General features: G+C 52.1%; 1 protein-coding gene across 1 annotated transcript in view; it reads right to left on the bottom strand.

Moving 5' to 3' along the window:
* Positions 1–4,718: 4,718 nt before the first annotated feature.
* TBCD (tubulin folding cofactor D) overlaps positions 4,719–12,334 on the bottom strand; it is a 124,357-nt gene continuing 116,741 nt past the window's right edge. The window contains exons 34-39 of the mRNA XM_032970076.2: positions 12,082–12,159; positions 11,041–11,130; positions 9,736–9,823; positions 9,390–9,499; positions 7,541–7,625; positions 4,719–6,955 (exon numbers count right to left, since the gene is read on the bottom strand). Of these exons, the coding sequence (XP_032825967.2) occupies positions 6,929–6,955; positions 7,541–7,625; positions 9,390–9,499; positions 9,736–9,823; positions 11,041–11,130; positions 12,082–12,159 (478 nt within the window). The 3' untranslated portion in view covers positions 4,719–6,928. The remainder of the gene's footprint in view (positions 6,956–7,540; positions 7,626–9,389; positions 9,500–9,735; positions 9,824–11,040; positions 11,131–12,081; positions 12,160–12,334) is intronic.

Here is a 12,334-nt window from a genome sequence, read left to right as displayed (position 1 = left end):
CCCCCAGGAACAGGTTTGCAGATTTTGCTGAGCATTTCTGTGAGGTCCTGGGGGAGGGGAAACCCCTCAGCCAGGAAAACATCGTGGCACAAAGTGGGGGATGACCCTGCTGAGGCTGCGGTGCCTCAAATATTGGAAGGAGTCACCCCCTGTGAGTGGCTGGCTGAGGTGCCATCTGTTGAGGAAGTACTGAAGGCGATCCGGAGTCTGAGACCAGGAAAGGCAGCGGGCAGAGATGATCTCCCAAGCGAAATGCTGAGGGAGGGTGGCGTTTGTGCACAGACTGCCCTATATGACATCATAACAACAGTCTGGACCACTGGACGGGTTCCGCAGGATTGGAAGGATGCTCTGGTGTTCTCCCTCTTTAAGAAGGGGGACCGCACAGACTGTAACAACTACAGGGGTCCTGGCAAGGATTATTCAACATCGCCTTGCCAGGCACGCTGAGGAGAGGCTTGGGGAGCCCCAATGCGGTTTCAGGATAGGGCGGTCCTGCACAGATGCCATATTTTCTGTCCGTCTGCTACAGCAGAGGTGTAGGGAATTCCAACAAGACCTACATATCTGCTTTATTTACCTGGTCATTGCCTATGATACCATCAGTAGGCCTGGGCTCTGGGTTCTTCGTGCTTTTGGAGTCCCTGACCCTCTGCTCACGATCATTAAGGACCTTCATGATGGCTAGCAGGCCCGGGTAAAATTGCGTGGCCGGGAGTCAGAGCCATTCCCTGTACACCTCGGGGTGCGACAGGGATGTCCTCTAGGTTCCCACATTATTTAACATCTATTTTGACCACGTAGTTCGTGAAGCCTTCAATAGCTGTACCGGGGGAATCTCCATATGGTACAGATATAATGGGAGGCTGATCGATGCCCGGGTGCGGTCAAGGGATGGCTCCCTATTGCTCAACCACGTTATGTATGCCGATGATTTGGTAATAGCTGCTCATTCAGAGGAGGAGTTGGAGACGCTGCTGCTGAGACTGGAGCGTGCCACTAAGAGGTGGGGCCTTACCATCAGCCCCACCAAAACTAAGCACCTGCTTTGGTATTTTGAACCATTGGACACTCCACCCCCACAACTCCCATCGGTGATGGGGCAGTTGTGGAGAGAGTGGAGAGTTTCCCATACCTGGGCAGTGTGCTTATGTCTGGCTCCAGTTTAACAGCAGAGGTCTCACTCCGAATCAGTCGAGTGGCAATATCTTTTCATCGGTTGCGTAACGCTGTGTGGAAGCTACCTGGTCTGTTGCTCCGCACTAAGCTTCAGGTCTTCTCGGCCACGGTCATTCCCTCCCTCCTAATGGAACATCTTTGCTGGGTGAAAACATTTAGGCTGGCCTGCCTACGATCCATCCTGGGTTTAACCAGGCTGAATTGTGTGAGGAGCTCACAAATCCTTGAAAGATCTGGGCAAGGTCCCATCGGTGAGCTCTTCCGGCAGGCAAGGCTGCATTGGCTGGGTCATGTAGCCCGCATGCCCAGCCACCGCATGCCGAAACAGCTTTTGTTCGGCCGGATCGAGGGGGCTAAACGGTCGCGGCACGGGCTAGAGAAGAGATGGAGTGATGTGGTACAGGAGGACGTGGAGCTGAGTGGACTTGCCGATGACTGGTACCAGCGGTGTCAAGATCGGCCTCTGTGGAGGAGGCTCGTGAAGGACGCTACTGGGCAGTTGGAGGCAGTCGCCCTCCAACAACAACGGAGGGCGGAGGAGCGACGCTCACAACGAGCGGAGCGCCGGGTGGCTAAAGCACAGCAGGTTGGCACAGTAGGGGGCACAGGTGGTGCATCAGCCAGTCATCTCAGTCATCTTAGTCAGTCGACCCGTGGCACCTGGGTCTGCCCCGTGACCTGCCAGCGGGCGTTCGGCACTTCACGTGGCCTCAAGGTGCACATGGCCTGGCACAAGCGTCGTGGTGACGTCACCACCACTTAGTGGCGAATGGCGGTTGTTGTTGTTTGTGGGGAGCGATAGTGTATCGGTCAGCGCTACGCTGCGCTACGAAGCTGGCCACCCGGGTTCGATTCCCGCTCACGGCCAACACCAGTGACGATTATCGGAACTGGTCCTGGGCCTCCCCTAGGTCGACTCAGCCTCAAATGAGTACCTGCTGTGAAGTATGAGAATCGCCACTTGGGAGACAAAGGCGGCCGGGCGTGGTGCTGGCCACACACCCCCTCGCGTAAGTGCTCACTAACAGCACTTGCCTCTACAGTCTGTTCATGGCTATACGGGGGATCTTTGTATTTTGTGTGTGGCAGTACTGTGCCAATTGGCACAGTGGGGAAGGGGGGAGCTACAGCTGCTGGTGCATCTCGCGGTCATCTCAGTCCACCCGTGACACCTGCTGGGGATGTCCCGAGACCTCCTGTCGGCGAGCATTGGTATTGGTGGCAGTACCAGACGACGTTTCGGGCAATGGCCCTTCTTTATTACAACATGCGTGGCCTTCACCCACAGCACGCACATGCGCTATGGCGAAGGGCTATTGCCAGAATCGTCGCCTGGTACTGTATAATATATATTTAAAGACCACACTGCGTTGTTATTCACCCACGTGTTGAGTGTCTCACAGAAACAGTAGATATATCGTAGGCGACATTGCACGGACGCCACATGAGTAGTTTTTGACACGTCAGATGCAGCGCTCGTGGTGGGAAATCAAAAGTGCACACGCAACGGATTAATCAAAGATCTATCGACGTTATATTCTGTGTTTTTGGCGTTCTTGCTTATTTCGCGCAGAGAGCAATGTAAACATTCAGCATGAATCTTTATTAGCCCGTTAGATCATGAATGATCAGTCTCTAAAATTGCAAAACATCTCCACGTGGAAAGGCAGAAGGGCTGCTGCTGTTCGTTGCAGGGCCCGCACACGAAACGTTACCTCTCCATGATATGGTAGTAATAGAGTGGTTTCTAATCTTAGAGATATAACAACGGGCCACCCCAGGCTGCTGCTGCTGCTGCTTTTGAAGAGTCAACACTGCCGCGATCTTAAGTCTACAAAATAAGCCGGACATTTGTTTATATTTTGTAATGCGATGTTGTCGGAGGGCGGCAGCGTGATGGAGACCCACGTGTGGTCTCAGAAAAACAAACTCCTGGGTTTGATTCCCGACTCGGGCGCCTTTCTGTGTGGACCATAACCACAAATCTGTCTGTCGCCTGATGAAGCTAGTTGCAATAACTGGCGAAACGTTGTACTCAGATGTACAAATCCACAACATTTACATGTTGTAAATGTTGTGGATTTGCTCTCCAACACCGATTTGCTCTCAAACACCGGTGTGTTGGAGAGCAAATCCACAATATATTGTAAATATATTTATATATTGTAAATATATATTCACAATATATTGTATTGTGAATAATTTATATTGTATATATTGTAAATGTGGTTGTATATATATACAATACATTTTAATGTTGTGGGTATAGTATTTATATACAATATATATTTACGCGATCTAACCTAAAAAAGCCTATATTATGGATATTGTCCTCTTGGGTCTTTACCGAAAGAACCAACGAGTATGGATTCCTGCAGTCACGAAAGCTTCAAATCAAGATTATGGATATTGGTCACGAAAGCCTTCGTGTTAAATGTTTCTGTATGGGGTTCGCATTGTCTCCCCCTGGTCTGCACGGCTGTCCTCCGGGATTCTCCAGTTTCCTCCCATAGACTCGAACAGAAATACGAAATCACGGCACCACGGCGATACACTTCCTTGCGGGCCGTCATGCGGATCGTGGTTATTGAAACTCCACACAGACATAAAAGGGTCTTCTTCTGTTTGTGAATTGAGGCTGCATGCGGGTTGTGTGCCAGTTGTGTCCGTGCGAGTTATCCCTGAGTTGTGTGTCCGTTTTAAGTTTTTGCATCCGTGAGTTGTGTCCGTGTGAGTTGTGTGTGCGAGTTGTGTGTCCGTGTGAGTTGTGTGTCCGTGTGAGTTGTGTGTCAGTGTGAGTTGCGTGTCAGTGTGAGTTGTGTGTGCGAGTTGTGTGTCAGTGTGAGTTGTGTCCGTGTGAGTTGTGTGTCAGTGTGAGTTGTGTGTGCGAGTTGTGTATCCGTGAGTTGTGTGTCAGTGCGAGTTGTGTGTCAGTGTGAGTTGTGTGTGCGAGTTGTGTGTCAGTGTGAGTTGTGTGTGTGAGTTGTGTCCGTGTGAGTTGTGTGTGTGAGTTGTGTGTGTGAGTTGTGTCCGTGTGAGTTGTGTGTGCGAGTTGTGTGTCCGTGTGAGTTGTGTGTGCGAGTTGTGTGTCCGTGTGAGTTGTGTGTCAGTGTGAGTTGTGTGTGTGAGTTGTGTCCGTGTGAGTTGTGTGTCAGTGTGAGTTGTGTGTCCGTGTGAGTTGTGTATGTGAGTCGTGTGTCCGTGTGAGTTGTGTGTGAGTTGTGTGTCAGTGTGAGTTGTGTGTCCGTGTGAGTTGTGCGAGTCGTGTGTCCGTGTGAGTTGTGTGTGAGTTGTGTGTCCCTGTGAGTTGTTAGTGCGTTGGTGCGATCATTGCCTGGGGCTGCAATGCGTGTTCCATGCACGATGCATGAGAATTGACATCCACGTAACTGGAATTATTTGCCCAATGTTCTTTCGCTAAATAAATTCCCTTAAATGTTGAGAACAGGAGCCGAGTGTAACGTGAACTTAAAAGGCACGTTGATGGTAAAGCAAGTCATTAAGTTTGTGATAAAAACACAAAAAAACACAACGCGAGATTTGCATTTTCCCAAGCACTAGAGTTTATTTCGTTCTCAACGCGTGACCAACTGACGATGCCACCCCGGCGGTACAAACCCAAGTTTGTTACAGAAGTAAAACACCAGGCACGTGCTTACGGAGGCATCTTGCCACAGACATCCCACAGTGCAACAACAACCATCTTCTACCCGCCCTAATTAATATCAGGACATGAGGCAGCTGTATTCTTACTCCTGTTGAAAACCTACTGTTGGTAACATCTTTGATTCAACAAAACCCACACTTTCGTCGGTACGAGTGATCGAACAGGATATATATTTTTCACACCAGATGTTAAACGAGTGTTCACCGAAGCAAACATCAAATGTCCAAGCCATGTCACATTGCCATAGTTACATTAAACCTAACAGCTTGTCGATATGAAACGTCTGTTCCGATTCCGAGCGACTGAGATTGACAACCTTTATCAGGGCGGTGGGGTTGCTGTGTGAATTTAAGCAAAATAATCCTAGACAAAGAACCCGGACTTTCCAGTTCAAAACCTTGCTGTTTCTGTGACCCTCGAAGCCACCGCACTGGGGAGTCGCATTTGTAAACCACGCCAATGAGTTGAACGGCGATAATTCAAACGAGTGCACAATTGTGACGTTGGCCGTGCAAACAATAATCTCGTGGGACCAAAGTACGATCCATAATTGCTGCACTGAATTTGGTGAGGACATCAGTTCAACAATTGGACCCATGTGTTCGACACTAAAATCCTGCCTGCACGTAGCCACATGTTTACTATCGTAATTACGGTTTTATAATAAACATGGTGCTTGCGCAAAACATGACCAATTTCACAATGTTGAAAACACAAAACTAGACCACGGGATCAATTAAATTACGTAGTACAGTACAAACGTATGTCATTATGCTGGGAATTAAGTGCTGTAAGTGCCTGGGAGTGGTGAATGCTCATTTAAATGGTTTGAATCAAACTCACTCCAGCAAACCAAACAGTGCAATTGTCTTAGACTCTTAGAGCACACATTAGCAACACTATGAAAGCATTTTAACGTAAGGATATTTTGTTACTTTTTTTTTTAACTGCCAACAGTTGTGTCTCGTGTCTCTTCACAACCTAGTCTCGTACCCCCCCCCCCCCCAATTCCACTCGCCCATCTAAGCCACACCAATGCGGGGCCCTTATAATTATGGGTGGTGTTCCACTGGCGATTTGCCAAGTCCACACAACCCATGAAACTCAGGCCTCGAAAGACATCTCTATCTGGCTTGGGAGCCAAGCCGGGCCGCGGGGAGAGAGAGAGAGTTTGTTATTCACTTTCCTCATTGCGTATTTTGATGTCCGTGGCACGGCTTGGGTTCTGCAATGGGGGGGAAAAAAGTGGTGCCTACTGACCCGTCATTGGCGCTGGCATGGCTCTGACAGAGCTGAAGCCATTTTGGGGTGATTGCTATGGATGGGGGGCACGCCAGCAGTGTCGACGACGCACACAAACTACCTCGACCAAAAACATTTCGTAACAAAGCTGTGGGCAGGTTTGCAAATCTGAGCGCGACGCTGAGACCCAAACTCTTAAGTTTCCGAGTGGCGTCGCTGGACATCTGACATCCACATTGCAGCAGGCAGCGAGCACACTTTGGTGTTTGCATGCTGAAGATACCATGCGGCTGTAGGAATCGAAACCGCTGACTCTAATTACCTTGACGGTGGCGAAAGCGTGTTGTCTGGAGGTCGAAATGAGAAGACATTTTCAAAATGCAGCTGGCCCTGCGGCATTTTGAATAGGCAATCAATATTTGACCCATGAAGTTCATCGGTGTTGTTGTCTAAAACAAAGAATTTTAATTTTACGAGATAAGGCCCACTGAGCTATCTAGCATTTTTTCTGAAGCGACCTGGCCACAAATGATAGGTCAACTAAGTGGCTTATGTGGAAGCATCTAGCAGCCAAATACTATAAACGCATGTTTCTAAATGTGGAGGAAAAAACCAGAGGACCTGGAGAAAAATCCACGTGACCAGAGGGAGAACATGAAAACTCCAAATATGCAGACATCGTCAGGGTCGGGATGGAACCCACAGCCTCCTGTATACCAGGCAAAGTAGTTAACATCTCGCCACCGTGAGATGTTGTGATGGTGAAGAGCCACAGGGGAGAGGTGATAAAACGACCAGACCACCCGTGGCGTCTGCAGACCCACCAGCCGCTCTCCCCCTCTACTTTACACTCGGCTTCGCGAGCACCTGCAAAACAAAAACACAACACGTGAGCGCTGCAGCCGGGCAGTTATGGCCATCGGGTACATTTTGAACCCTTCCCCAGCCTCAAAGAGTCCACAACACTGGCCTCTGCACAATACCCAGGTAACTCCACATGCATTCAACCGTCCACACGTGAAGTCGTCGCACAAGGAACTCTCAACCAAAAAAAAACCCTCAACACATCCGCCAATAACACCGTGGCCTTTCAAGGAACAAAATATAACGGGTGACGTATCGGCCTATGGCCCTTATCAGTCGCGCATAAATTAGCGAGGCCAGAGAGGCGGTGTCATTGACGAGTGCATTGCGATGTTTTGTTGTTGTCCGAGCTTGTGCACCACTGTGAACGCAGATGGAGCATCACCAAATAACTCTTCAACTAGGTCTGCAGTGGGAAATGTTCTGTAAAGCCTACAAAGCGTAACCATGGCACCTTCGTGACAGCCCCTGCGCTCTTAAGAATAGCGCAGGGGGCCATCAAGAGCGTAGAGTTATTAATGAATTAATTCGGGCAGTGCAGGGTGTGGTGTGGTGAAGCCACCCGCTGAGACGTGCGAGAGGAGTGACCTTGGCTTTGAGGACGGGACGCGTGACCCCGAGGAGGTCACACAGCTGGTTCCTCGTCTCGGTCACCACCGGCAGAGTCGCGTCCCTGGTTGGGGGGGTCGGGGGTGAGGGGGGGAGCTGTCAGCCTAATGCCAATGGTCTATGCAGGCGCCCAAATTAATTCGGAAGAACACGCTGGTTTACCATTGAAACTTTATTTATTTAAAGGCGCCTTTCACAAAACCAAGGGCCCTGAACGTAAACTTATCCTCCATTAAAATGTTAAAACCATGCTATTAAAATAGTTGATCATATTTCCCTCTAACCACAGAACTTGTAAAATGTATTTAGTTTTCAGCTACGGTCAGGCGGTCCCTTTGTCCGAAGAGCAGGGGATTTAAAACCCGACCATTTTGCTCAAAATACGTGCCATCAATTGTGCACGTGAAAAATTATAATTTAGAATCTATGCAAATGATGTGCAAACCGTACACTGCATGCCGGTTATATTTAGAGAGAGTGAACAAAACGGTACAAGCGAGACAGAAAAACTATGGAAAAGATTGCCAAGGCTATGAAAAACAATACCAACGCATTGGTAAAAATCGCCTAAAGAGTAACTAGTTATCGAATCAGATTGTGATCCGACTCACGGCAATTCATCAAATTGCTTTGTGGTTGGGGGGGTATTTGCGACACTGTTACGTGGCTCGAAGTTACACCCAAACGTACTTGGCTTGATTTACGTTGCATCGTTCCCTCCGCAATAGTCATGCACCAGGAGGTCTGACTGAGTGCCAGCTTAAAACCGTTGTAGATACGTTCGCTTCTGACCTCACCGCTCACACTCCCAGGTAACGGCGAGCTGGGAGTGGTGACGCACGCCCGCACGTTGGAGGCGTGGTTTGGTGACTGATGCGGGGGTGGCCGAGCGACAGTACAGCAAGTGGGTCCCTGAAACCAATTTTGCTGACGAGCTGTCCCATCATCTGTGGGGGGCTCTGTCCTCTCGTCCGTGGGGGGCTCTGTCCCCTCGTCCGTGGGGGGCTCTGTCCCCTCGTCCGTGGGGGGCTCTGTCCCCTCGTCCGTGGGGGGCTCTGTCCCCTCGTCCGTGGGGGGCTTTGTCCCCTCATCCGTGGGGGACTCTGTCCCCTCGTCCGTGGGGGGCTCTGTCCCCTCGTCTTCGGGGGGGGCTCTGTCCTCTCGTCCGTGGGGGGCTCTGTCCCCTCATCTGTGGGGGGCTCTGTCCCCTCGTCCGTGGGGGGCTCTGTCCCCTCGTCCGTGGGGGGCTCTGTCCCCTGGTCCGTGGGGGGCTCTGTCCCCTCATCCGTGGGGGGCTCTGTCCCCTCGTCTTCGGGGGGAGCTCTGTCCTCTCGTCCGTGGGGGGCTCTGTCCCCTCATCTGTGGGGGGCTCTGTCCTCTCGTCCGTGGGGGGCTCTGTCCCCTCATCTGTGGGGGGCTCTGTCCCCTCGTCCGTGGGGGGCTCTGTCCTCTCGTCCGTGGGGGGCTCTGTCCCCTCGTTCGTGGGGGGCTCTGTCCCCTCGTCCGTGGGGGGCTCTGTCCCCTCGTCTTCGGGGGGGCTCTGTCCCCTCGTCCGTGGGGGGCTCTGTCCCCTCGTCTTCGGGGGGGCTCTGTCCCCTCGTCCGTGGGGGGCTGTGTCCCCTCGTCCGTGGGGGGCTCTGTATAGACGCTCGCCTGTCCTCCCCCACATGGTATGCACTTCTCAAAGAGGAAACGGCACAAGTCCGACTCAGGACCCTCCTGAGAAACTCGGCGAGGCTGCCCTGAGCGAGCGGCAAATGTTACGGATTACGTGCGCGTGTCTGTCCACGTGATGGACTGCATCCACCGTCACCGCGGGCACACCCACCAGTTGGTGTCGCTCAGCAGGCTCATGATCTCCTCCGCGGCGTCCGGCTCCACGATGTCGTCGTACACGAGCATCGTCTCGTACAGCTGGCTCGCCGTCGCCTTGCGGATCTGCCGGAGGGGAGAGACGACGCGCACGCTCACCGCCGACCGCCTACCGCCGACCGATGACCGCTAACCGCATATGCTGTCGCAGCCGGGAGGGGGGGGGGGTGCCCAGATGATGCATGCCGGTAGATTAATCGAGCAACCGCAATGCAAACGAAGCCGGATGGCTGACGATGAAGCCAGGAAGCGAACGCAGTGTGGGGTGACGCGGGCCAACAGGGCAGGTCTCTGGCACGCACTATCGGGTAGCTGTGGCACAGCAACATCATGAGGTTGAGCAGGGCGTTCTTCCTCGCCGCACCCGGGAACTGGATGAGTCCGCAGAATCTGTAGGCGGCAGACAGCGCGGCACTCAACGCGTGCGCGTACCCACGCACGTACCCACAGATGCGCTCAACCACGCACGCGCACACACGAATACCCACGCACACACTCACCCGCGTACGATAGCACATACCCAACCAGCGATAGTGGCTCCACTTGGCATTCAAAGATAAAACACCCCCATATTGTGGATGCTGTGACCAAGCTCCGTAGTTACGTCTGAGGCCGTGTCCACGTTTTATTTAAATGCACCTGTCACGGGATTTGCTGACACCGTTTTTGATTTGTATATAAGCACTGCTGATTGTTTAACCTGTTTACGGTGAGTGTTGGCATGGGTTTCATGTCAATTATTTATTGTTTCTGCTCTCGTCAGTTTGCACAATCCCACCCTGCAAATGTCCCGTGACCGCCACCACTGCCGATGCTCTAGGGCTGTGGTCGTCCAGATAACAGTGCCGCTTGGCTCAATGGGGCCTTACCCATCTGAAATAAACAAGCCCGAGTCGGAGTGTCCATGGGAGAATCCTCATCCTGTCGCACAGTCTCTATTGGCCAGTTTCGGCTCGTAGCACGCCGCCACACGCGGCCTGCGTGAGATCGACACGCTATCAATCCCCCTGAGCACTCGAGACGAAGATTGGAACACTTCAGATGAACTTTGCAGAATCCTCAACATGGAGCAATGAGCCGCCACTGGCCAACAGAGGCCACGTAACATAATAATAATAATAATATTCGTAAATAAAGGTTTTTTTTGGGGTTACATTACCTACATATAAATGTGTTGTTAACCCACCACCACCCAACACAGTAAATGAGTAAGGTTTGTCACAAAATGTACAATTTGAGTACGACGTTTCACGAGTAATTAAAATCAACTTCATCGGACAATTTGCCAGAATCTTGTGAAATTAGCGCCCCCCCCCCATACTCCAGGGCGTCTCAGATCACTTTGCATCCCATCTCATCTCCGCACATTTGTCAGAGCACCACCCCCCCCCCCACCCCAGTGGCAGCCGTCTCGTGTGGGCACACGATGGGACGCTGCGGATTCTCCCACGGATTTCTCGTGGCCTTCAACGCGTTTCACCGCGGCGCGTTCCAAGACCCGGCACAGCCGCCGCCGGCCTCTCCGTGCGCTCGGCGCAGAGGGTGGGAGGGTGGGGGGGGCGGCCCAGGCGGCGCCACCGAATCCTCTCGAGTCGCGCGGCACTCACACTGGCAGGCCGGTCTGCAGCTTGAACGTGTCCTTGGATCCACGCATCTCCTGCTGCACAAGCGCCACCACCTCCATGGGGAACGTGTGGCTGCACGCGCACATAACAGCATTATGGGATGCTATCGGCGTGAATGATGCTCTATGAAATGAAACTAACGGCAAAGCGTAACAATGCGTTACTTTTTAACGTGTTTTTTTTATACAATGCGTTATTTGAATGTGTGTGTCTCAACGGGCTCTCACGAGTTGTCTGAGCAAGCGCTTTGTTCTGTGACAGCCTCTAGGGGCACTTATGACCGCGGCGAGCGGACGCAACGGCTTAACCGGTTCCACGCTACTGAACGAAAGACACGATCAGCGCTAGGGGTCACCCAATCCCCACACCGATACCCGTCCAACAGAAATAATAACAGACAGTTTACAGCCAGCTGTCCATTTTATGAAATGCAGATTTTGCAAACGTAAACCTAATCATCACCATAGTCATGATCGAGCGTGATCCATCTACTGCTGGATGAAAGTATGAAAATTGACTGCCAAAACTGCTATTCGCCCCATATCAATCAAATGTCTCTCGCAGCCTGGAGTTGTATGGTGAGAGCCGAGCATCGGTTTGAAGTTTGTTGTTTAGCCACTGGAGAATTCAAGAGACCAGGATACAGTCTCATTTGTAAAAGTGAACTGGGGCATTAGTCTGCCATTATGGGGGGGGGGGGGGGGGGGGGGGTGGCAATAATTAATTGCTGTGTATCAACCCCATTGAGTAATCTACAGGGAATTTTCGAATATGGTAAATTCGGACCCTGGCGTCAGTACACAACGGCCTACTCTTGCTCATGACGTCGGGGGATCTTTAAGGTCCGCTGTGCCGCAGACGGCGCGTGGTAGCATTGCGGTTATTACACACCGCGGTAATAGGGCCGCCGCGGATTCGAACCGTGAACCTTTGCAACAAGATGGCGAACGCAGCGCGACCGCCGTTGGGCCACGCAGCCACCGCTGGCACTCGCCGTGCGATGAGTCGGGCCCTGCCCCTCACCTCGGGTCCTCTGCGATCGCTTCAAAGCAGCCGTTGGCCAGCATCTTGTCCAGCATCGCCATGAGCGGCACGGAGACCCTGGGCATCGAGCGTCGCACACGCGCCACGGTGAACGCCCGCCGCCCGCAAATGCTGAAACCTTCCAAACTTTGGCCCAGTTCGGAAAGACATTTTTTTTGTTGACGTTCCAGCGCAGAGGGTGACAGTAGGGGGTTTTAAGTAAGGGACGATGCTGCCTGCCCTGGTGGAATGG

The sequence above is a fragment of the Petromyzon marinus genome, chromosome 43 (assembly GCF_048934315.1).
Source record: "Petromyzon marinus isolate PM22_M1 ecotype Great Lakes invasive population chromosome 43, UKy_Petmar_22M1.pri1.0, whole genome shotgun sequence".
Taxonomy (NCBI): domain Eukaryota; kingdom Metazoa; phylum Chordata; class Hyperoartia; order Petromyzontiformes; family Petromyzontidae; genus Petromyzon; species Petromyzon marinus.
The sequence above is the reverse complement of the archived record's forward strand: the minus strand, read 5'-3'. Positions and strand labels throughout refer to the sequence as shown.